A 25417-nucleotide genomic window follows, 5' to 3' on the forward strand; every position below is an offset into this window, starting at 1 on the left:
TTCCCAGTCACCACCAGTTAGTTCACAGTAGGTGAGGTGAGACTAATGGAGCTCCTAAGGAGATTGGCGCATCATCCCCGCCCCCGCCGACGTTGACGGAGACCTTGGCCTGCTGTCGCCCCCCAGTGGCGGCTGACAGGCACAGCGGCTTCGCTGTCCTGGAGACCGATTTCTTGCTTCGTCTGAGGTTCAATCTTTCTTACTTGAGGATCAATACAGTACATTAGTGGTGCCAAGGGACTGATGATCCCCAGTCTATGGCAATTAGAAAAAGGTGGAAAGGCAGTATTGATTAATGGTGTGATGATCCCAGGCCCTAATCTTTTAACCCTCCGAAACCAGACAGATTCAGTGCCTTGACAGCACGACATCTTCATTAGATAAACTGGATTCCTTTCCTCAGGAGACCCAATCTGGTTATCTAAGTAAAATGGCCATTTCATTTTCCCTCAGGTCAATTTTACTATCTTTTATTTGACAGCCAGCTCAGTCTCTGGGGAAATTTGTGGGCGATTGGAGTAGTAACAGCAAGGACATCACAGTTATGGTAACAGTGCCTTGTAGTTCTCCAGCACCTTTACCGAAGGCATGTTAAAAGCCCCTTATAGATCCTCCATCCACTCACACAACATTGTTTCAAGGGAGGGCTGAGGCGGAAGTGATCATCAGTATTTTACAAGGAAAGACACCACTCTACGGTCTCAAACCAAATGATTTTAAGAGCAGAAATTCATCTCCTGGCTCTGTTCACCAAATTACGCCTTCTTTAAACACAAACACAAACTGTAATATGTTGACAGACGCATATTTACAGAGAGACACAAGGATAAGAGAGAAGTTTACAACAGCGGCCAACACTGCAACTGCCCCCCAAATAGCTAGCTCAGAAAGGAAACTTAAAGCAGCAATCCCGTTTGCCCTGCAGAAATGAAAGCGAATCCGACTTTCTTCTGTATTTCGCAGTAATCCCGCAAAGAGTAAGCTTTTGGGGGGGGCGGAGTACTCGCAATTTCAGGGCTGAGGTTCTGAGGAGGAGGGATCCACGTGTTGAGTGCAGTGATCACCAGCAGGTGGCAGAGAAAGAAAATTTCCAAGCAGCCAAACACCAAACATTCAGAGAATTTTTCCCCTTTCCTGGGGGATGGAGTGGAGTTTGTCCTGGAAGAACTATAGGAAGCCAAGATCTGCGAGAGTTCTAGCAAATGAAGTCTGGTCACAGACACAGGAAAAATGGTGGGGTGGGGTGGGGGGGTGGGAGAAGCATGACCAGAGTAAGCTGGGAGACATGAAGCAAGGGGCCCGAATGTCAAACTGATCTTAGGTGACAGGTTTTCCTTCACATAGAAGTACAGACAAAACCGCACCCACATGAAGGGGGAGTTGGGTCTCTGGGTTTGAGTTTCTGCAGGCCCTGGGTCCCGTAATCCGTAGCTTTCCTCTTAAATCCCTCTAGCTCTACCCCTTGGCTATTCCCAGGTAGGCCCCCAGCCCCCCTTCTGACCCTCCCACCCCACCCAACCCCACCAGTTTCCGCTGAGGAAACAATCTGTGGTTGAGGGTGGCGGAGCCTTGGCTCGGGGCCCAGAGCCTCGGGTGCACTGAGGTTCCTGCCCACCACACACGGTCATCTCTTCCTGCCTTTCCAAAAAGCATCGGAGCGGTAGGAGGTTTGTCCCAGAGGAGGTCCCGGTGCAAGACCTGAGGGGAAGCAGTTGTGAGGGAAGTGCAGGCAGCTGGGGCGCCCTCGGGACAGACACAGCCCCAGGGCCCACGAGGCCCACTCCTTTCCAGCTGACATTCTCTCCCTTGTCCCCTGTCACACAGCCCATATAAAAATGAAGCAGCAGCAATTTTTATTGAGGGACCTAAACTGAAAATAGGTTTAGAACATAATTTAAAAAAATAAAACAGCAAAAGTAGCAAAAAATATATGACCTTTTTAAAAACATTTTCCTTTTTTTTTTCTTTTTTCTTTGTTTTTAATATATAGCAACTGATGCCTCCCAGCCACCAGGAGCATCTTACCCAGTGGGTTAATCTCTGGTAACGACCCTTTTAAAAAGACATGTAAATATATACTCAGATTTATACACTTTGTGTTTTCTTCATAGCTATGTACAAAGCCCCCAGTTTGGGGCTGAGCCCCAGGGCCACGACACTGCTCCCAGCCTTTGCCTCCCCAGCCTCTGGTACCAGGTATTTGGTCAGCAAAGCAAATTAGTATCGGAATTAATAAGCCACTGGCACCATCTATCTGGGGCAGAGGCTGCCCTCAGCCAAGGCCCAGAGCACTCGACCTCCCCCGGCTACGGCTGCAGCCCTAAGGACGAGGCCCCCGCCCCCAGAGCTCAGGCTTAGGGGTCCGCGAAGCAGACAAAACCAACACAGGAAAGCTCGGTCAGCTCTCGCCCGCATGCCTGCTCATCTCCCACTCCCCAGCCCTCCAGGCACTGCTCTGAAGTGGCAAGTGGCAGGGAGGGGTCTTGGTCCAACAAGGGGGAGGGGACGAAGTGGCCATGAGCAAGTACCTGCCTCTCTGCTCCTCTCTCACACAAGCAGGTTGTGAGGAGGAGGAGGAGGAAGAGAGGTGAACTCCGTGGGGTAAAGGCCTCAGGTAGGCAGCTAGCTCCTGCCGGCACGAAAGGGGCAAAGGGGCAGGCAGTGAGTCCCGCAGGGAGGGTTGGGGGGTGAGGGACACAGCGGATGATGGAGTCTGGGCAGGGGGGTGGGGGTGCTAGTCAGCGTCGTTTGAGTCCGCCATTGGCAAGCTGGGCTGGGTGTCGGGGCAGACAGGGCTCCTCGGGCAACGGCTCATGAGAGAAGACCGAATCCTCCCCCGAGGAGCAGGTTGAGCTTCGGGTGTCGGGAAAGCTCGGAGAGTACTGGTCCAGGGGCACGGACAGGTCCAGGTACTCCTGTGCAAGGAGAGACAAGCGGTCCGGCATTCTCCGCCCCGCAGCAGCGCTCACTCACAGAGGTGCACCTCGCGGACGGCGACTGGAGGTCTGGGATAGGACAGCCTCACCTGGTTGGAGGTCAAGGCCACAATGCGGTCCAGGTCTTCCACCAGCTGCTTGAAGGTAGGTCTCTGAGAGGGTACTGCATGCCAGCAATCCCGCATCATCATGTATCTGGGAGAGGATTGTCGAGTCAGGGGAGGAAGGACCAGGCAGGGCTGCTTTATCAAGCTAACCCCCGTTCTCCTTCCGTTCTTCCCCCAGGGCCTGGCCCAGGACCTCAGGTGTCTTCCCATGCTTACAGCTCATTGGTGCAGTTACTGGGTTTGTCCATCCGATGACCCTCCTTCAGCAGCTTGAAAAGCTCCTCCACAGGCACGCCGGGATATGGGGAGCCTCCCAGGGTGAAGATTTCCCACAGGAGCACCCCAAAAGACCAGCTGTGGAGGAGCACAGAGCCACCGGGTCTTATGGGCACAGAGCCAGGCCAGCCTAGAGTCCTTTCCACCCCCTCCCCAGCATGTCATCCTGACCCCACCCTCCCCCAGCACAGAGGCTTACGGGGGAAAACAGGGGCTAGTGCTGGAGCTCACACTGGCCTTTCAACCTCTACCAAGTGAACAAAGGAGGGGGACACATCCAATGTTTTGTTTTGTTCTCTCCGAAAGGGAAGGAGACCCCCGTCGATCTCGAGGGACATGCAGGACTCTACTGTGCTGGAATTTTCTATTCCACGTATCCCTGGCAATTGCCTCTTTCAAACTCACACGTCGCTCTGGTGGGTGTAGATCCGGTCAAACAAGGCCTCGGGGGCCATCCACTTCACAGGCAGCCGGCCCTGTAAGCGGCACGAGGGAGATTGGGGGTAGCCCAGGCCCGGGCGATGGGGGGACAAGCGGGGGGCACACACAGGACTGGACATGGGGAGGACACATGCTCGGCTCGTCCCACCGCACCGTCTCTCAAGCAAGGCCAGCGGTGCTGGGTCCCAGCCCGGAGATGGAAGTGGGAGAAAGCCCAACGGAGTCCTGGGCAGAGGACCTGCGGCCGGTTCTGTCCCAGCACTTACGTTGGTTGTCTTTTTATAGTAGTCGATGTGGTGAATGTCCCGCGCGAGGCCGAAGTCTGCGATCTTCATCACGTTGTCCTCTGTCACCAGCACGTTCCTGGCGGCCAGGTCTCGGTGTATGCACTGTGCGCAGAGGAAACGGGACGCAGGTGAGGGGTGGCCCACCGTCAGCCTGCCCCGGGGCTGCTGCTCCAGCACTCGAGCCTCCTCCCGCCACACCACTACCCCTCGACCTTTCCAGACTGCTGCTACAAGGTCCCTCTCTGCCACTTCAAAGCCAGCCGTTCGAGCACCTCCAGCTCCAGGCCCCTGAATCACCGTAGCAAACCCTCTGTGTGGGGCTCCCTTGCCGCTCCTCCCAACTCATAGCTCTGGACCCGCACCCAGGAACACTGAACCTGGATGCTTCTGTCCAGTCGGGGGAGGTGGGTGCTCTCAAGCACTGGCCCCCAGCTGCAGCACATGCGCATCGGGCTGGGGCTCAAACGAAGCCTCTGTTTATCCGAGCACCAACACTGAACTTCACACCGTCACACGGGACTTCATCGTGCCCCATAACCAAGCCACAACATAGGGCTTATCATTCTTTCTTTGTATTTGGAGATCTAGAAGTAGCTGCCTGGGGCTACCCGGAGAGTGGCAATGCACAGTCTGAGCTGGCTTTCCGCACTCTGACGCCCCTGAGAGCCTGAGACAGCACGGGTAGGCGGTGCTCCAGACAATGCAAAGTTGTAAACCGGAGGACAAGGGAGGCTCTGTTCCCACCCCGACCTCACCCAGGGGAACCCTCAGGAGCCATACCTTCTTGGAGGCGAGATACTCCATGCCCCGAGCCACCTGATAGGCGCAGGACACCAGGTCCTTGGAGGAGAGTTGCTCCTCTGGGCTGTGGCTGGGGTTGTAACAGTACTCCAGCCCAGGAGGCCTCCGGGCCTGCAGGTACTCCCGTAGGTTGCCTTTGGAGGCGTACTCCACGATGACGTACAAAGGACCTGGGGGTGCGTGGACAGACGGGCCGTCGGTGGGCAGGCAGGTGCTCAGCTTCGCCCCCAGGAAGCCCCACCCCCAACCACACACCACAGGCCTAACTGCACCTTTAGGGAGCCTGGGAAATTCACTCCACTACCCCAAAAAAGCTAGGGAAAGGATTCTTCCCAGCATACTCCAGGAAGTTCCCGAGCAAACCTGGGGGTGGGGGGGAGCCCTAATTTAGGCCACAGTGACTCACCTGGTTCCACCCCCACACTATGTGTATGAATCTAGATACCTGTCTTCTCAGATGAACGCCAGACCCCGAGAAGTAACTCCAGCTACTGCTAAACTGGCCTCTCCTCTTAACCCCCTTCCCTAAGCGTCACTGAGATGCCTGGTCACTGTTACTATCTTCTCCCCGACAGACACTGTTATCCGAGGGGGAGGCCCAGGTTCTCGGCTGAGGCCCTATGCTGGCAGGGTCGGGAGAGCTGGACTAGCTTAGTGCCTACCGTCCTGTGTGCAGGCCCCCAGCAGGTTGATGATGTTCTTGTGCTTCCCGATCATCTTCATCATCTCCATTTCTGAGATCAGGTCTGACAGGTCTTTCTCTGTCGCGTCCGCTTTACACACAAACCGGGAGGGCATGAGACTCATTTACTTGGAAGGGAGGATGAGAGGAGGAAAGCGAAGGGAGTGGAGGATGCTCGAGGAAGCCCGGTTTTCGGGGACTTGCTTCTCTCTCCTCCCCATTTCACACCCGAATTGGTTTTCCCTTCCCCTTTATGAGAGCTGTTGGCAATGTGTGCTAGTGTGTGGGGTGGAGGACAGGATGGGAAAACCCAGCTAGCAATGGGATCTAGAATACACCTGCCCACAGCCCAGACTGATGCCAAGGAACTAAGGGAGAGCGTGGCCATCTCAGGGTTCAGAATGATGCCCCTCCACGCCCAGGAGATGCTACACAGGCCGTGTGGCAGGTGTGGACCATGACAGGGCACCGGAGAGACTGGTGGCCCAAGGCCCACAGTCTGCTTGGACAACGGCGGGTTTGTTTTTGCAAGGACAGAAACATCACTTACCCTTCAACATCTTCACAGCCACTTTGGTCACACGGTTGGGTTTGTCCTTGTCCAGCCCAATGGCCTCCGCCAACACCACCTGCCCAAAGCAGCCCTCTCCCAGGGGTTTGCCTAAAACCAGCCTTTTGGGAAAAAAGAGGGTGGTGTGAGATGGGGCTGGTAAAATTTCAGCCTGGAAGGGCCATCCTGTCTCCACCTCTCCAAATTCCACCCAGCTGAGAGCAGAAAGTGTCAAACTGTTCTTTCTGGATGTATCTGGTACCCCTTCACTCCCAGCGGGGGACTTCCTCAGAAAGTTGAGAGTTAAAGTATTACCTGTCTCGAGGCAGCTCCCAGCGAGGGTCTTCAGGAAGCTCGTATTCAGAGACCCCGGCCAGCATGGGGGTTCCACTAGAGGAGAGACGTGAGGGCCGAACGAGCAGAACCCCAGAGTTCATGGATGCACTGGAATCCGCCGACACCTACAGGGAAGCGTGGGGTCACCCTTCTAGCGAGGATGGGGTGGGGGAGGGGGCTGGGGGACCGAGCCACAGAGGATTCCTGCAACTCCTCCTCAGGGCTTTCCGCCGATGGCAGAGGTGTGTATCTGTTATCTGATGTTCTTTCTCCAACACAGAGTGGCAGAAAGACCACAAGAGGTCTGAAGACCTAAGTTCGAAAACGGACTTATTTTTGCCGCCAGCTACCCTTTCCATTCATTTAACGGGAGCAGACCAAATCCCCCTCTTCCAGACTTGACATTTTGTAACCTATCATTGCAATCACAACTCTATTGTTGTCCCCATTCTTTGTGAAAACCCTGCCTCAGATTATGCATTCCTTTTTTTTTTTTTAAAGATTTTATTTATTTCAGAGAGAGAGCGAGTGAGAGCGAGCATGAGCAGCGGGGAGGGGCTGAGGGAGAAGCAGATCAGGACCTGTGTGGAAGGCAGACACTTAACCAACTGGAGCCACCCAGGTGCCCCAGATTATGGATTCCTAACTCCCAAAGCACCCTCCAGAATTAGCCCAGCTCCAAATGAACGTTCCCTCCTTTCACACGCCTTCACCCTCTGTTCCATTTCCTTGGATGAGAGGAGGGTGGCATCCTGGCACCTGACTCAGGTCCTCTTCTCTGCTCTGTATCTTTGTACCTCTAACTGACCCTCGGGGACCGTTCAAAAGTACAATATGAGTTGCACATTCAGCCTGGCTAGGGCTTTCTCCCGATCCACATGCCAGGTGAACAGGGGGCTGGCAGTTGGGGTATGGTGGGCATTCCAAATTCATGGGCTAGAACAGCCTGGAACCCAACTCTGGAGCACTTAGGACATTCTACTGCCCCTGGCCCAAAAGCTAGAAAGCAAAGCTGGAAGTGGTAGGCTGGGGACAGAGGAGAGGGCAGGGCATTTGAAGGTCCTGGCGGCGGCCCCGGGGACACAGGGAGAGGAGCTGATGCGGGGCGTGCAAATCCCCTATCTACTTTCTGTTACCTGTCTGCGCAGAGGGATGCTCTTGGCTAGCTTGTGCACGGCCATCTGGCTGTGGAAGTCGCTCTTCTTGGTACCACTCTTCATCTTGTAGATGATGACAGACCCCACCATGCAGGAAATGAGGAAGGCCCCCGTGCAATAGATGATGATCTCCAGGTACAGGGGCGAGGTCATCACTGCTGGCCTCTCTTCCAGGGCTGAGTCAGTGTGAACAGGGTGTTAGCAGGCTCTGGGGGCCCAGACCACTAGGGTCCCAGCTTCATAAGAAAAACAACCCCCATCTCCTTTCCTCTGAGAATTTTCAGGGCAGAGAAGAACCAAGCTGGGTCCCAGCTGGGACTAAGGTCTGTCACTGAGCAGATCAGATAGCATATGATCTCTGAATCTTCCCGATCCTGACTCGAATCCCCCAAGGGGGATGGATTAGAACTATCTTGCCACGTGAGGCCCATCCTCATTCATTCAGGAGCCCGCCTTGCTCAGCGGGACTGCTGGGATCCACGGGTACCAGGTACCCACAAGGGCTTTCTCCGTCTACTCATGGAAACCCGGCCCTTCTCAGCAGAGCCTTAGTCCTGCGTGTATCCACCTATCACATGGGACAGACGAACCACGTAAGCGTCTGTTGTCCCTGACAGCCCATGAACACCTTCTCCATTTCCACATGCCACAGCGCTGGGCAAACAGTGACACATCATGAGTTCAAGGCGGGGGGGGGGGGGGACCCAGTCTGTGTCCTGGGTCATCGCCTTCTGCCTATGCTACCTATGTCAGGTCAGACACGTAAATATTTGTACCTAGCTAACTCCCCAGCAAAACCAGCTTCATTTCCCACCACATCTAGACTGCTTGAGAGGAGAACATCCACTTTGCCACACTTAGGAATCCTACTCAGGCCCTAACTCCTAAAACCGAACAAAGAAACTGGGGAGGGGGCACTGTTTTATTCTCTTCTCCCACCTTCTGTTTAGAATCCAGCCCGCTCCCGCAGAAGCCCACCCAGCTGAACCCACCCTTCGCTTGCACACGCGAGGCGGGGAAGCTTCCCCCCCGGAGTGAACGCCCCTCTACCTTGGATGGCATTCTTCCAAACACCAGCCGGCCACAGAGGCAGGCGTGCCGGGGACCTCCCCGGAGAGACACTATGTGTGACCCCAGATGGAGCCCAAAGGAACCCCTGGAGCCTGACAAGGAGGCAGCAGAGCTAAGAACAGGAGGAAGTGTTTCTGTTTTTCTCTCTCCCCAGTATGGACAAACAAAGACAACCAAGTGGGAGCACACACGGGACAAAGACAGTGATGGGGTAAAAACAGAACGCTTCTCTGCCTCAAGCAGGGGTGCCGTCAGACCCTGCTGGCCAGGCAGGGCAGAGGAAGAGAGAGGGAGGGAGAGGAGGGGGGTGTCAGCAGCGACAGGAATAGCACTGTGCCCAGACCCACGTGCAGGACACTCAAGAGGCAGCGAAGACCAGCCCACCACCTGAGCAGGCTGCAGGCTCCTTCCTTCCCAGCCCAACACACAGACCTCCCCTCTCGGGGGCCAAAGAGGATGCAAGGGCAGCACGGAGTGGCCTCCAGAGTCAGTGCTGACTTAATGCTCCAGTTCCCGCATCTGGGTGGAAGCTCTCCTCCGAGATCAGAGGATGGCAGGGTGGGCGGGCACTGTTCCTTACAAGCAACAAGCCCCTCTTTACAGAATGCCTACATCTGGTTAGAGGAGGCCTGGGCCTCTCTTGAGACCTCTGGAGCCAGCAAAAAAGGATCAGACAAGTCGGGGAAGGCTGCTGGACCCAAGGAGGGAAGGCGCCTGCCCTGCAGGAGAGCCCGGCTGCAGGTTAACTCCAGATTCCACGCATGCATTGCATTGGCCAAGGGGGAGAGCCAGATGCAGGTATATAGGTGGGAGGCCTCCGTGTTCCTGCAAAATGAGGACAGCTCCCATGAGAGCCGAGAGGATTCGACCCTCAAGCTTAGACAAATCGCCAGGGCCACCTGCTGGCCCCTGGAGCCCATTCCTCTACCTCTCCTGGCTCTGTGTCTCCCCCAGCCCCACAATGCATGCTCCCCCCGTGCCCGTGGCGAGGGCAGGACATCGAGAGGAGAAGTACAGTGTATACCTTCCAAAACGGTCAACCATGCAGAGTGATGGGAGAGTCCGATAGAGTTACCCGCCAAGCACGTATACTCCCCCGCGTCCTCAAAGGAGACATTCCTTAAGTGGAGCACTTCCATCTCTTTGTCGGTGGTATTAACTCCGGCAGTCTAGAAGAGACAACGGAAGCAAAATGGACAAGCACAGGACATGAGACCTCTAAGAGACACAGAGAAAGAGGATGGAGGAAGAGAAGGGGGGAAAAACCGGAGGAAGGAATGCTCCGCAGCGTCTCCTTTGCAACAAGGAACACACAAAAACCACCAGGCAGCGAGACCTGTTAGAGGAAGACAGTGAGACCCTGAGGGAGGGGCTCCGCAGACCTGAGCCGCCGCTGGCTGGTTACGACCCTTCACCAGACGCTGGCAGCCCCTGGCCCGTCCAAGCATGCGGGCGGGCGGCGGGCAGCATGGAGAAATGCGGCCCGGCGGCGGGGGGCTGTTTGGTTTCAGGTAAAGTCAGAGGGCACACACAGGAGGGATGGATTGGTGCTGCGTCATGCGCGCACACGGCCTGCCGGTCTGCAAGGGGAACCCCGGCCCCTTCCCGTCTCCGCCACTCAGACTCAGTCTGCACTGTCGTTCAGCACGCGGCCGGTCGGTGGCCACAAGCGCACACACAGCCGAGGGGCACACACGAGGGACGGAGTTTGACACCGACACAGTACCGAACCAAAGCAGCCTCCCAGGCCGGGTATTTTTCCATGGCTCTGGGCTCTAGAAATACAGCAGGATAACAGGGAGAGTTGGGTGCTGGCTTCCCCATCTGCCCCAGCAGCGTGGGGCCTGAATCAAACTCCCAACACAGGGCCCCATCCAGCTCCCCATTACCTTTTGCCACAGGTCTGGTGACAGTGAGCCACGCAGACTGGTTAGCTTCACCAATATAATTGGAAACCTTACACACATACTCCCCGCTCTGGGCCTCTGTCACATTGAACAGGGTCAGCACCTCCGCATCCGAGCTATTAATCCCCGAATGCTAGAACAAACCAACGACAAGCCAGTCAGTGGGGCACACACTGAGACGTGGCCATACTTTGCTCCCACGTAACGTTAAGGCAGGCCCAGGGAGCTAAGGCAAGGGAGACATTAGTGAGACTTATCATCTTTCCCTTTTTAGGAGGACAAACCAAGTTGACTCCGAAGGCCCAAAGCATCTGACTGAAAAATAAACTTAAAAAGAAAATCGCTGCCCCCAGTCACACATTCTGTCTGTGTCAGGCCCACTCCTCCGGGTCTGGGGCAGGCATTGTGAAGGGAGCCGGCGGCCACGGGCCAAGGCCATGGCCTCATTTTCCAACACAGCGGTTTCAGCACCAGTAGCGAAGAGAAGGCGTGGCCAGTAAAACTCTGGGATGGCCAAGCCAGGGGAGGAGGAGGTCTAACTCTGGGACCAGGAGGTAAATCACGCTCCCAGCCTCTGGTTACTTCTTGTTGCAAGATCCACTGGGGGAATTAGGCAATTACCTTCCCCGGATTAGTGGAGCATTTGGGGACAATGAAAGTCTGGGAGTGAGAGGAAAAAGGAAGAGAAGGCCATTACTCCTGACGCTGTTTAGAATTTACCTGTGGCATCTGCTTTTCCAACTCTACCTAAGAGCCGTGCCCTTATCATTCACTCACTTGCCAGAAAGGACGTGACTTGGGAAATAGGGCAGAATCTGGCAAACGCTTGCTGGAAAGGCTTTGGTTCTGGGCAATGGAAAATCAGGAGTCCAAATGCCTTCCCTGAGTAGCTGACCCAAAAGCCTGAGCAAAGTCACTCTCAAGGCTTAGAAACCAGCAGTGGCCACCCCACCCTCCTCACTCCCGGCCTTCGGTTGCCACTGCACTGTCACTCTGTGACCTGTCACTAGCTCTGGGGAATGTGGCTAGGTCCCTATTTAAAACGGAGCAGGTGCCTGAAGGTAAGGGATGCATCCCCGTCACCAGCACCAAGCCTGACCATAGCAACTTGGGCCCAGGGAGATACGGGTCTCCTTCCCGGCACCCAGCCCACGGAGACTGGGGCCAAGATTACCTTCAAGATCTGGACATACGGCAGGTTGTCTGGACCAATCTTACTCCCATTCACCTCGATGTGCTTTAGCCACTGGATATGGGGCTGTGGGTCACTGTACACCTTACACATGAACTCCACATTGCTGCCCAGGGCCACGGTCTTGTTGGCAGGCAACCCTGCCTGCAGGATGGGCCGGTGAGGGGACCGCTCTGTGGAGGAAGAGAGAGGAGAGGCCCGTCAGGCCCCGCCATGGCCCGCTCCTGGCTGGGATGCTGACAGAGAGCGTCTCAAAGACCACCAAGGAGAAGTGTGCTCCCCCTTGGCTTCTCCACTGGGCAGGAGCATTTCCAGGCTCTGCTGAGCCTTAGCCCCTCGACTCTGAGCTGGGAGAGGGAAGAAGGTCCTAAACGATGAGGAACTCCCTCCGTGAGGCAATGCATCCATTTTCACAGGCACCAGAAGTCTCTCTTGCCTTAAATGGAGACCCCTAGAACTTCAGTCACACTCCCAGACCTCCCTAACGAAAATCACACAGAGTCGTTTAGACTTGCTACTCAAAGCGTGGTCCATGAGCACCAGCACCGGCAGCACCAGGAGCTCACTAGCAATGCCAATCTCTGGTCCTATCCGGCTGGCCCAGAAGCTTCTTTTTATACCATATCCTTAAAGCCAAGAAGAATGCTGGCTGTGCAACTCTTTACCTTAAGACCTCTAGAGAATGAGGTCAGAGCCTCCGAGAGGAAGAGGCTGCCGTAGCAGCACCGAGAGGCGTGCTGTGCTTTCTAGTGTTTCCTGCGACGCCCCGCAGTCAGCACGGGTCTGGAGTCTTGCACTAATGAGCCTCAGTCTGCTCTTCCGTAAAGTGGGAAGCCCAGCGCCGACCTCGCGGGGCCCGTGAGAACTGCCGGGCGTCAGGCGCCCAGCAGCAGCCACCAGATGCTCTATGTAACCCCCTCTCCCGTCACCCCTTGCAGGAGACTAGCCACAGCACCTTCCACCTTTCAGGAGTCACAGCAGCGTCCAATCCTCTCAACTAAATGCACAAACCAGGCACGAAACCAGCTTTAGGCGACAGAGTTGATAAACGCCCGCGCCGGCCTGGACCCTATGGCTGTTTTCTCAAAGCCCTGCTCTCTTTCCTCGAAGCTCCTTCGACCCCGTCGCTGGCGCCTTCTTACCCACAACGTCGAGCTGGTAGGTGTGGTTAATGCTGCCATATTCATTCTCCACGATGCAGGTGTAGTTGCCCTTATCCGAAGGCACCACGGAATCCATTATGATGCTCCAGGTGGCATAACGGACCTGAGGGGAAACATGCCAGAGCGCTCCATTGCGGGTCTGGAGGAGAATGGAGGCAAGAAGCCGCATGGAGGCAGGGGTGCCCGGTGGCACTTACCCTCCAGTCCCAGCCCGGAGCGCACGGCCCCCGCGGCACAGCACATGAGCCAGGACAGGGCAGAGACCGCCTCCCCCCCCACCTCCGGTCCACGTGCACTGAAAGAACACATCAGGCAGACGGGCAGATGGGCATGAGGAACTCTGGACGTCTGCCTGCAACAGCCAGGGCCGTCTGCGATCTGACCTATGTGCCTCCTGCATTCTCCCGAATGCACCGGGAGCTTCCCACTCTGCGCCTCTGTTCGCATCCTGGGCTGGAAGGGCTCCCCGCCAAGAGTTCAGCCCGGTCTGCCCCCGACCTCTTCTTGCAAAAACCATCTCCTCCAGCCCAACCTCGGGTCAGAATGGTTCTCACTGTCCCTCTGTGCCCCTGCTGAAGCACTGATCAAAGCCTGCTTCTCGTGACAGTGTTCGAGGACGCCTGCGCTCCTGTCAGACTGGAAATTCTCTGTGGGCAGGAGCACTGCCTCGTACCACCCGTGGTAAGTGTTGGATAAATTAATTTAATATGTTTCCCTGTTTTTCCTCATCTCTGCTTTTCTGTTTAAAGATTTTATTTTTTTTTCTTTAAGCAATCTCTACAGCCAAAGTGGGGCTCGAACTTACAACCCCGTGATCAAGAGTCACACGTTCACCAAGTGAGCCGGCCACCACCCCGATCTCTGCTTTCTCAGTACAAGATTAATGGGAGAAGAGCAGGGAGGTGAGATGGGATAGAAGGATGATCAGAGTCTAAAGAAGGGATTAAGGAGGAAGAAGTTCTTGCTAGAGTCGCAGATGAGCAAAGGACGCAAACAGACAATTCACACAGCAGGAAATGGAAATTGCTTATTAACATACGAAAATTTGAAGTCTGCTAACAAGCAGAACAATGCACAAGAGAAGAGTGAGGTACTTTTGTCATCGAAGTTGTTGGCTCAGGTATGGTAAGCCTGTCATTCTCATACTCTGCTATGGGAAGATGAATTAATTTTTTCTTTTGGAAGTAATTCTTACCACAATAAAATAAAAATAGGAAATAAAATCATACCCCAGCTCATTAAATCATTCCCCATTAAAGCAAATATCACAATAAATAATATAGCACATCTTCCTGATGTACTTGGAATGCTACTGCCCAGTACACTTTCTGGAAAGACATGGGTTCAAGAAACGTTCGTGTTAGAAAAAATAAACGAATGAGTAAAATTACCTAATGACCGGGGGAGAAAAAGGTAATGGGAAGTATGCACTAAGGGCTTAAAGAAATGCTTATACTTTGGTCTAGTAACTTCACTCTAAGCAACCTGTCCTGGGGAAGAACATTTAAAAACACTGACAAAGATTTATGTACAAAGATACTCACCACAATATAATGTAGAATAGTGAAAAACCAGAAAATGACAAATATCACAAAACAGGTCATTACATCATGAGACATTTTAATAATGAAATATTATGCAGTCATGAAAAATTATCTCTCAAACACATGGCAAAAGACTCATAATGTTAACAAGTGACAAGAAAGTATATATACAATGTGATTATATAAAAACCATATACATAAAAAAAAGACTGAAATTTTTTTTTATTTTGAGAGAGCGAGAGCAAGCGCGCGAGGTGAGAGGGGCAGAGGGAGAGGGAGAGTCTCAAGCAGGCTCCACGCCCAGTGTGGAGCCCGACGAGGAGCTCGGGGCTCGATCTCACGACTCTGCGATCATGACCTGAGTGGAGGCACATGCTTAACCGACTGAGCAACCCAGGCGCTCCAGGACTGAAGATTTTAAAGCTTCATTTGCAGTTTTTTGTATTTGAAATTTTTCTAAAGTACACTGCTTTTATAGTTAGAAAGCATTAAACAATTAATGACATATAATAAGGATTTTCCAAGGAGCTTCTCCCATTCCTCTTATACCGACTTTCATACACACACACATACACGTACCTTGTAGCCTCCAATCCTGTGGTCAGGTTTGAATTCTTTGCCATTTTTCAGCCAGCGCAGTGTGGGGTTGGGAGTCCCACTGGAAGGGCATTTGAACTTCACAGTCTTGGCAGCTGGCACTGCGTGCAATTTCTTTTCCATCTTTTCTGGGGATGTCCAGTATGGAGCCACGGCTGCCCAGGGAAAGCCAAGAGAGACAGGCAGGGGGCCAGTCAGGCTCAGGAGCAGGGGCCCAGGCCAGGACCTGGAGGTGCCCCGCCTGCCTGCTCAACACCTGTCAACAGTGCCGGCTCTAATCAGGGCACCCCAGGGACCCCGTGGCTAAACATCGGGACCCCATGTGCCCTCTCCGCCCCTTCTCCAAACAATCATCCCAGCCTCCCCCTTCCCACTCAAACCCAACGCCCGGCCCGAGGGCAGTAAGGTAGGAAACAGTGTCTCACGCATACGGTTTGGTTTGGTGTTATCTGTCTCTTTCTCCTCTGAAGAGGAGTCATCATCATCATCGTCGTCCTCCGAGGAGGGGAGAGCATCTATGGGAAGCAGAAAGGGGCACTGAGGTCCCTTCGAGGGAAAAGTGCTCACTAGATTTCCATCCATATCAACAGCCGGCCATGAACATAAAGGCCAGTCCAGTTACAGATGAATGCAGATGCCCGTCCCCATACTGGACCCCAGTCCCATTCTGCCCTTCGTGATGGTCTCTCTGTGGGACGGAAATGGTTTATTTAAGAACTGCAGGCTCTATGCCTGTCCCCCGCCTTCCCCATCCCAACGCGGTGCCCCTTTCTGTCCAGAAGCCTTGAGACTGGCCATTTCCATCAGGGGCAGTGGGTCCTCTTGAATTTAATTCCACCTTGCGTTCAGAGGTTCTCGCAACTCAGCACCACCCAGATGTGCTGGGTCTCAGGACCAGCAGCCAGGGAATCTGTGTGTATCCTTCTTCAGAAACCCAGACAGATATAGGCACACTACAGCCAGAAGCTATTTCTACACCATCTGGGAAAGAACGGGCTGAACAATTTCTAGTTGGGATTTTTCTACCATGCACGTGCAAAGGCTTGAAGGCTGCCCCTCATAACCAGAGCAGAGAGGGAGCCCACCACACTAGTCCGCAGTTGCTAACACCTCTCCGCAGGTATCCGCCCCTTTTAAAAGGCTTGACACACATGTGGTCACCAAGCAGCGGTCATGCCAGATCTTTTTCCAGTCCCTCCTAGTGCTTTTGGGGGTCTGGAGGGAAATAAAGGAGGCAAGTCCTGCAAGTGGGGGCAGGTTCTAAACGATACCTGGAGGAGAAGAGATGCCCAGCCCTCACCCTGGGCTTTCCACACACAGTGTAAAGAAAATTTCAGCTCTTCTTTGTTTTACCCTAGAGTTGTGTAAAAGTCGTGTTCTAAAAAGTGGCAGAGTCCCAAAGTCACAGAGCTCTGGGGTTCCCTGGCTGCCCTTAATACAGCTCCAGAAGGTGGAGGACAGATGTTTTCCACAAAGTCTGGGAATATGGTGGTGCACCTGGATCCTTTCCAATCACAGCAGGGACCCACCTCACCACATATTCCGGGGCTCTAACCCCCGAGCCAAGTACCAAGTCCAAATGGCAAGGGAATGACAGAATGGAAGCTGGCCCAGTCCCAGGCAGCACCTGGAGATCTGGGCAAGCTATGGTGGAAAAAGATCAGTGTCTTACTGACCCAAGCGCATGAGCAGTCACTTCTGAGGCTGATCCTGGAAACCCAGATCTCTGACCTGAGGCCCTCACCACCCCCAGTCACCCCTCTGAGAGCGAAGCCACGCGGCGGGCGCGGAGCAATGTTAGTGGGCAGCAGTTTCCGAAGCAGAGTGGGGGCGGGGCAACCCCGCCCCCGAAACTGGCAGAGAGGGTGGGAAAGCTGGATCTGGGGAGAGGGTGAGGGCAGGCTTGGCTACCAACCTGAGACGTTGACGGAGAAGTAGGTGGTGTCGCTGCCCGAGGGGCTGCTGGTCACGCAAGCGTAGAGGCCGGAGTCAGCAGGCACGGAGTCCCGCACCTCCACCTCCTCCCCTGTGATGCGGGTACGGTTGCTTTCCACCAGCTGCACCCCGTCCCGCAGCCAGTTGATGCTCTGGACATCGTCCCGCAGCCGACAGCGAAGCTGCAGCAGGTCACCAGGGTGGACCAGGAAGGACTCCACTTCCACAGGGGCTCCCCAGGGCTGGACTGCAGCCACCCATGGGGGAGGGGGGGAGGGGCCAAGGAACGGGGCAGGAAGAGGGGGAGAGGGAAGAGGGAGAGAGACAAAGGGAGTTAGGCTAGCGAGCCGCACTGAGCCGCGGCATCCCAGGGGCTACAGAGCCAGGAGGCGGAACTGGAATAGGGGTCAGTGGGAGACAGCTGGCTACCCGGAACCCTACCTCTTCTTCTCTACCCCGCTCCCCACTAGGGCAAAAGAAGGAAGAGGCAAAGCCAGGAAGCAGCCACAGCAGCATTAAGCAGTTGACGTTTCATTTCCCTCCATCCAAGGGGAGGGGGGGAAGGCCAGCCACCCACCCCCGGGGCATCTTTGTGTCCAGACTGCCCCTCCCTGCACACTCGGTTCTTTGCCGAGAATGGCCACTTCCCAGGAGAACACCCCATTTCCTTTGGGCTAGGCCAGCCTCAACCCTTTCCCTAGTAACAGCTGAGCAAACCCTTTCCCTCAAAAATCTAGCAGCCCCCACCTAAGTAGAGAGAAGTTAATTTGTCAACAGGGGATCCTGGGGTCAAGTGATTCAGCAGGGAGGGGTCTGGCCCTGCAGTGAGTCAGATGTATAAGATGCATATGGGAGAGAGCCGGCCCAGGGAGAGGTCAGCTCAGGGGAACCTCTAGCTAACAGGTGTCGGGCCAGAGGATGCGGAGCTTTTGACTTTATTAGGAGCGGAGGCCGGCAGCTGCCACCAAGCCCACACTTGCTCTGGCCACAACAGCCCTTGCACACAAAGCTCCTTTCTCCTCGTCCCACTGCTGGGCTCCCCCTTCGAGCCCTCCGCCTCCCCCGCCCCCAACACACTGTCACACGCATTCACTCCCCCTCACCTCTCTTTCCCTGGATGCCGGGTGCTCCCCGGCTCACAGACCCGATGCGACCTGGTCACCCATCCATCCCTCTCACGACCAGCAACTGGGCACTGGCACTGACAAAGAAGGCCACCATCCCAGACGGTTCCCTGCTCTGAGCATCCCCTCTTTACCAGGGGGAAATGCAGCTTCTATTTCCATTCAGGATGCTCACGAGCGCTCCCTCCTGGTGTCGTCTGCCAACTGTCCATCCCCCACCAAAAAGTGCCCTTGTTTCGGCTTGTATCTACCCCCTGACTTAGGTCTCCACAGCCCTGGGAGCCTTCTTTCTTTCTCACCCCCCTCCCCCCACCCCGCAGTTAACCATCAGGGGCTCAGCCAGGACACCCTGCAGGTCCCCAAAGCAGGAATCTCTGAAACACACGCTCCCTCCAGTCCCCGCGCCCCACTACCCCCTTCAGGGCCTGTGTCTGCTGGCTTGCAGCTACCCTCCAGTTCTCTGCCTGGCTGGGGACTCTGCCCCAAAGCCTCTTCCAGCTCCCAGTCTGGGTTGGGTGCCCTCCCACTGCACCTGTCACACTGAAGGAAAGTTCCCTTTCTCGACTGAGTTCCGAGGGTGGGGACGGGTCGTAGTTACCTTTAAATCCTCGGCAACCAGTACGGCAACCAGTAGGGTGCCTGGCACACAAGAATTGCCCAATAAATACTTGTGAACAAGCAAAAAGGACACAGGCACTGTCTCCTCAGCATCTTCCTTTCTAAACTTTCTTTTCTCCTTCTCCAACCCTCACTATAACCAACTCTGACGTTTATCCAGGTTTCTGCCACAAGCCTTACAAATGAAGAAAATGAGTGCCTTGGGCCTCAGCCGGCCCCAGGGACTAAGAGCTGTTTTCCTCAGCGGGGCCAAGGCAGTAGGCCCTGACCCTCTTCAACCCAAGAGCTGTCTTAAATACTGGGTAAATATGAGTCATCAAAAGTGGGGGTGCTGCTTCAAAAGGGTTTGGAAGCCACTAGGCTAACAGTCATTTGTATTTTTGTGAAGGAGTTCAAGAGCAACACCACAAAGGTGAGCAGACCACATAACTGATTAAAAATAAGGCTTTTGGTTCTTAAAAAAAGTTATTCTTTCCAATTTTAATGGTTTGTGGTTTTGCCAAAAGAAGGGAGAAGAAAAGCAGTTTAGACTTGACCCTTAAAGAAAACATCAGACACTCCTATTGATCAAATCTCCACTCCCTCCAATGACCTCACTGATTAAATATTTTGCAGCTCCTGATCTGTACAAGCCGTTGGTCAAACAGTCAACTTGGTAAACTAAAATTCTTAGCCCCTGGCATCACAGCCTATTTTGACAGGTCCTGGGGACAAAGAGGTGGCGAGACGAGAACACAGGCAATTCCCCAAGAGAAAGTAGCAAAGGGACACTGGCCCTGCTGAGACCAGCTCTGGCTGATTCTAGCTTGAATCCCTAACTTCCCACTTGTCCCAACCAGGATGTGCAAACACAACTCGCCTACGGGGTGTATAAGAAGCCTCAGGACCAGCTTTCTTTTCCCTGCCGCTGGAGTTCCAACTCACTCGGATGTTCCAAGCCTCGGTGCGCTCTATCCCTTTATTCCTCTGATCAGGATCCTGCACCATGTGTACGATACAATCAAAACCCTTGCTTGGCATTCAAGGCTCTTTGAAATCTGTTCCCACCTCCCCACGTAGCCTTCTTCCTACCTTCCACTTTAAGGCTGGCTGTTCTGCAGACCAACTGCAATCTCTCCTCATAACAAAACAGACTTCGGCTCAAGGCTGTCAGCGTTGTGATGCTCTATCCTTCCCCCCACTTCACCCCGCCTGACACTGTTCAGAGTGCACCATCAAAGCCAGCCAGGAAGCCTGCTGTTGGTCCCAGCGTTGCTACCCTATCTGTAACACAGTTACTGTGCAAACCACACAAATTCACGCTTGATTACATACCATCTTGTATCGTTTCTTTTAAAAACATCTTTATTGAGATATATTCACATACCATAAAATTCACCCATTTAGAGCATTTAAGTTCAACGGCGTTTTTTTTTTTTTAGTATAAAGTCACAGAGTTATGCAACCATCACCACAATCTTACTGTAGAACATTTTTTATCACCCCCAAAAGAAACCCCACACCGTCACACGCCATCCCCTACCCTTCCCTCAGTCTAGGCATCCACTGTTGCTTTGTCTCTAGAGATTTGCCTGCACTGGATATTTTATATCAATGGAATCATACATTAGATGATTTTTTGAGAGCGCCTTCTTTCATTTAGTATGATGCTTTCAAGGTTCTTCCATGCGGCCGCAATCTCACTACTGCATTCCTTTTGATGGCCAAGTAATATTCCACTGTATGCATGTACCACATTTTATGAATCCGTTTATCGGATGATGGACACCTGGTTCTATTGTCTCCGAAACAGTCCCAAGTGCCCATGTCTTCCTCTCCTAAGAAACAGCAAGCAACTCAGAGCAGAACTGCCTGTTGTAAATTTTCCACAGTGCCTAAGAATGTCAGAAACGGAAAACACCCAATAGGTCTTGAACTAAATTTAGCATCTGGGAAAGGCTAATTTTTAGAGGAACCAAAAATCAGCCCACGGCTCTTGGGTTATAGTGGATTTTTTTCATGGCTAATAGCGCTCTTGGATGTGTGTCAATGTCTCTATTTACAAAGCAGGGATAATGCCACTTTCTTCTAGGAGGTGATGGAAAGGTAACCAAGCACTCGCTGGTTTCCTGGGCCCTGCCTGTCTGCATCGCTGCCCTGAATAGCAGTCCTGACCTGGGGGAGTCCTATGTACAGTGGCTGACGCAAGGGCATCCCTGCTCACCGGCAGCCTCTAACAATTCAGTCCCTACCCTCCATTCTTCTTTTGGTCTTTCTAGCGTCCCCCATTTATGTCCCCACTGGGAAAGGCCCTTGTATCTGTGGCTCCAGTTCCTCTGAGCTGGCCTTTCCCTGGTCAAGACCAATGGGCCAGGGTTATACTTATTGTTGGGTGTCAGGTGGCAAGAAAGGAGCAGACACCTTTATTGGGCTGGCCGTGGAAGATGAAGAAAAGAAAGCCAGTTCACTGCTTGGCCACTTGAAGCCAGGGTTCTTCCAATCTTGGAGAACCTGATTAATTGGAATGGGGATGCTGTGAGGAAAGCGGCAAACCATAACACTTGCTTTGTGCGTCTTTCCTGAGAGATGAGGTGGGACACGGAGGCTGGAGGACATGTTGTATCTGGATTCTGTGATGACCTCGCCTGAGGCTGGAAGTGTTCGGCCGTGAGTCAGATTACAACGTTCGCTCTTACAGGCTCCAGGTGCAATGTGTTCAAAGTGCATTGTGGAAAAAGGTGCATTGTGTTCTGATGCTCACAGCACAGGGTCACTGTTCTCACCACTGGGAGTGGGAAGGTTAGGGTTAGGGTTAGGGCTGGACTTGAATATCCCTAGAAGATTAAGGCTGCCAACACCTTGGCCAACTCCCCAGAAAACAGGAGTGAGCAAAGGCTCCTGCTTAGCTGCGTGAATCTGAGACTGAGGAGGCCTCTGGACCCGAGGCAGGTTCCTGGGACGGGGCAGGTGGCAGGTGCACGTGGAAGGCTGTGTAGGCTGGATCCAGGACCCCCTTTAGTGAGAGTGAAAGGGATTTATATACCAATCACCAATCCCATCTTGTTTCTCTAACAGAGCCTCTCTATCCCCCAGGGAAAACCAGGAGCAGATCAGGGAACCACACTTTTTAGTAATCCTCAGGGAAGCAGCTAGAAAAAGGGGGGGGGGCGAAGGGGCGGAGTTTCCCAGGGTGCTCTCAAGTCCAGGAACAAGATGAATGTTAATGGAGCCTTACTGAATCCCTCTTCCCTTCCTATATTCCTCCAAAATACCAGGGCTTTGTAATCCCCAACAAGCCAAAAGGAGGTAGCATTTTGCTTATGGCACAACCGGCCAGAAGTCTGCCACTGTCCTCTAGCAGGCAGTTCTGCCCTGGGTACATCGGATCAGAGCCAAGTGCTGGATTCTAAATGCCCCAGTCTTCTGCCAGCCGTGGGCACTGTGCAGGGCGGGGGATTGGAGCCTGTGAGGAGGCCCAAATCCATACGAACCTTGTCATTCTGAGAAGGTGAGACCCCAGGTCCCAAAAATCCAAGGAGAAGACAGGGAGCTTTCTTCAAAAGAGCTACCATTGGGTGAGTCTGTGTGCCCTGGTTACTGTGCAAGGAGAAGAAACGGATTAAACAAAGGCGCAGCAGACCCACGCCGTGCTCTAACCAGGGGGATCAGCTTTACACGCTTTACATAACAGCTTGACACGGCTGAAGCACTTTGTGGTGCAACAGGAGACAACTGGAGAAGAGCAGGAGAACCCAGATCCAGCAATCCAACACGGGCTCTGAGTGTTCAGAACTTAAAAGAAAAAAGTATTGGTGGTCAGGGTAGACAGCAGAGGTTGGACATAATGGTAGGGAAAGGGGAGGAAGCAATTAAGAATTTAGATGGGGAGTGATAACTCGGGGGGAGCAGAAAAGGATGGGGGTGCTTTCAAGCAGGGCTATGCCTGGGGATGAGGGAGCATGGGAGGTGAAGCTAGAGGATGTCCTGCTTGGACTAAAGGTTCACAGCAGAAAGAGCAAAAAATAATGGTTTCAGCCCATGGGGTGGGGGGCCAGAGATAACAGAAGCACTAAAGAAGTCCCAAGGGACACATTTCTCTGCAGACTGTGAATGCAGACCTTTCCTGCCACATGGGCAAATACACCTGAAAAGGTACTTTGAAATGCCAGTTCACCAGCCTCGGTCCCATTAACAGCCAATCTGGTTTGGCAGTTACTGTCCCCAAGCCCCACAAACTTAACACGAACCCGGTGAGGAGTCACAACATATTTGCACAGCACTTTGCAATTTACTATGTGTTTTCCCCCCCATATTATCTTGGGACCCTAAACAATGCTGAAAATGGTAATGCTAATACTGGACGATATTTACAGCATGCTTACTACATCCTGTACACTGAAAGCTTCTAACACAGACTATTGTTCAATCCCTTAGGAGGTAGATATTAACTATCATTATCCCTACCTACGGACGTGGAAGCTTCCTATGTGTCAGGTAGAGGTCTCATTTAGTCTACACAACCCTGAGAAGTAGGTACTATTATTATCCTCATTTTACAGGGGGAACCCTGAGGCACAAAGAGGTCCAGTATTTGTCCAAGATGGCCTGGTCAGTTAGTGGCCGGGCTGAGATTCAAACCCAGGTGGCCTGGCTCTTCAGAGTCCACACCCACCCAGAGCCCAGGTCTACTGCTTTGAAAACAAGCCTATTCCTTCACTTTGCCTTTGCAATCCTTGACTTCCAAAAAGTGACTGAGACCCTTTCTGTTCAGCCCCCTGATGCTGTCTAACCGCACCCATGTCCCCCACCTCCATGCATGAGGTTCTCAAGTTGGTCGCTTTGCCCTTCTCTTTCTCCCATTCCCTCAGCCTCACCACCTCTACCTTATCCTTTAGGGCTTTTTAACTTATGAATGTACTTTCCTGTCCTTGCTCATCTACCCTTTGAAGCTGAGCAGGTGCGACTGTGCACATTTGGCAGGTAAGGAAACGGGGCGGGGGGCGACACGAGGATAGTGACAGGCTCGGGACTAAGAATAATGCCCTGTTTTGGTATGGCACTTGATACTTCAAAAGGCATGTTTAGGGCACCTGGGTAGCTCAGTCGGTTAAGTGGCTGCCTTCGGCTCAGATCATGGTCTCCAGGGTCCTGGGATCCAGTCCTGCATCGGGCTCCCTGCTCAGCAGGGAGTCTGCTTCTCTCTCCCTTTCTCTCCCTCTGCCCCTCCCTACTGCTCATTCTCTCTCTAATAAATAAATAAAGGCTTAAAAAAAAAAAGGCATGTTTATTCATGTTCATTCCCATTTAAGTACAAAAACACGGAGACTGAGGGATTTCTCTCCAAGTCACAGAACAGGGGTCAGCTCTGGCTCTGGACGCTGCGTCTGCCAGGGCCTGGGCCCCTCCAGTGTCTCACTTTTCACCCAGCGCTGGGGAGAGGGACAGGTGACCCGCTCGAGGTACTTCATGTGGCCCTGGCCACAGGTAGACAGCACTGTCCTCCCCTCCCCGTGTCCTTGGCTCAATTCTGGATCAGTCACCGGACACCTTCTCTCAATGCTGAGACCCTCACCTTTGAATAGAGTTTCCAGCTGAGCTGATGACCTCTGATGACCCTGCCTGACTGGCTGAGAAGATTAAGAACATCAGGCAAAGGGCTCCCCAACCCTTTCCTTGGGTCAGCTGTCCTGCTCACACATCTGAATGCCGCAGGGCTCAAACCCTGACCTCTCTGCATGGGCACCCTGCATTCCATGCCCTCACGCTCCTGAGGACCTCAGTGTATTTCTTCCTCCTCCAGAATCTGGAGCCCCTCAACCACACCCCCTAACCTCAGCTGTCCAATCTCTCAGCCTCTTCGGCCAAGCCGATGACCACCCTGCCCCTCTTATTTTGCTTTCTCCTTAAGTGCCTTTTTCCTCTGCTCTCTCCATCACTCCTACGGACATGAAAACTCACTCCCCAAACTGCAGTCTTAATGTGCCTTCCCAAGACATACAGATTCTCATTACTTTATCCTGCACTTATTCGTGCTGTTTGGCTGTGGGTTGGTCCATAAATATGCATCTTCTCGATCCTCCGTGGTCAGGAGTGGTGTCATTCACATCCTACACTCCAAAGGATAACCGGCCCCCAACAAAGCCCAGGCCTGTTGTCTCGGGGTCACGATTTCTGTCATCCTTATGAAATCCTTTTGATTTTGGATTTCTGGGTTAAGAAAATTAGGGGAGAATGGCCATTCTCTTTAGGAACGTGGGGGAACTGGTGGTCCAGGAATGTTTACAGTCTTGGCACAAACTCCCCAGGGATAAATGAGGGGGCAATTGTGGGTGGGGGAGGAACTCGAGGTGGCTTTGAAGACAACTTAAAAGGAACACAGAACAGCGCGGCAGGGCTCCGGGAGCCCTCTGCAGAGGTTTTTTATTACGTTATTTTGGCTTTGAAATGGAACTGAAAACTTACTTTAGTCTGGCAAGGCCGGGCCAGAGCGAGGATCTCACGGAAATCCCGGGGAACTATCCTCCCACAAGAGTTGGGGTAGAGAGGAAGCCCTAAAAATAGGGGATTCCCTGAACTCCCGATGTCCCCAGCGTACGGGGAAAGCTGCAGAAATGGGGGAGGCAGGGGCATGTTGTGATAGGGGAGACAGAACACCAAATCAATTAGCAGGGTCCGACACCCTGATCGGGAGCATTCACCAGTCCCCTGACCCAG

General features: G+C 53.4%; 1 protein-coding gene across 9 annotated transcripts in view; it reads right to left on the minus strand.

Moving 5' to 3' along the window:
- Window positions 1–1836: 1836 nt before the first annotated feature.
- The window catches only part of FGFR1 (fibroblast growth factor receptor 1), a 47377-nt gene continuing 23796 nt past the window's right edge, over window positions 1837–25417 (minus strand). For 2 of the 9 annotated variants that reach the window (XM_081809249.1, XM_081809268.1), the window contains exons 3-18: window positions 16963–17229; window positions 15479–15562; window positions 15030–15202; window positions 12886–13009; window positions 11726–11916; window positions 9669–9813; window positions 7546–7749; window positions 6396–6540; window positions 6081–6202; window positions 5511–5621; window positions 4828–5018; window positions 4027–4149; window positions 3725–3795; window positions 3260–3397; window positions 3026–3131; window positions 1837–2915 (exon numbers count right to left, since the gene is read on the minus strand). In XM_081809249.1, coding sequence (XP_081665375.1) covers window positions 2739–2915; window positions 3026–3131; window positions 3260–3397; window positions 3725–3795; window positions 4027–4149; window positions 4828–5018; window positions 5511–5621; window positions 6081–6202; window positions 6396–6540; window positions 7546–7749; window positions 9669–9813; window positions 11726–11916; window positions 12886–13009; window positions 15030–15202; window positions 15479–15562; window positions 16963–17229 — 2372 coding nt within the window. In that variant the 3' untranslated portion in view covers window positions 1837–2738. Of the gene's footprint in view, window positions 2916–3025; window positions 3132–3259; window positions 3398–3724; window positions 3796–4026; window positions 4150–4827; window positions 5019–5510; window positions 5622–6080; window positions 6203–6395; window positions 6542–7545; window positions 7750–9668; window positions 9814–11725; window positions 11917–12885; window positions 13010–15029; window positions 15203–15472; window positions 15563–16962; window positions 17230–25417 lie in introns of all 9 variants that reach the window. The other 7 variants (XM_081809230.1, XM_081809238.1, XM_081809262.1 and 4 more) reach the window with 6 other exon arrangements.

The sequence above is a fragment of the Leptonychotes weddellii genome, chromosome 2 (genome assembly GCF_054177405.1).
Source record: "Leptonychotes weddellii isolate Sample4059 chromosome 2, ASM5417740v2, whole genome shotgun sequence".
NCBI lineage: Eukaryota > Metazoa > Chordata > Mammalia > Carnivora > Phocidae > Leptonychotes > Leptonychotes weddellii.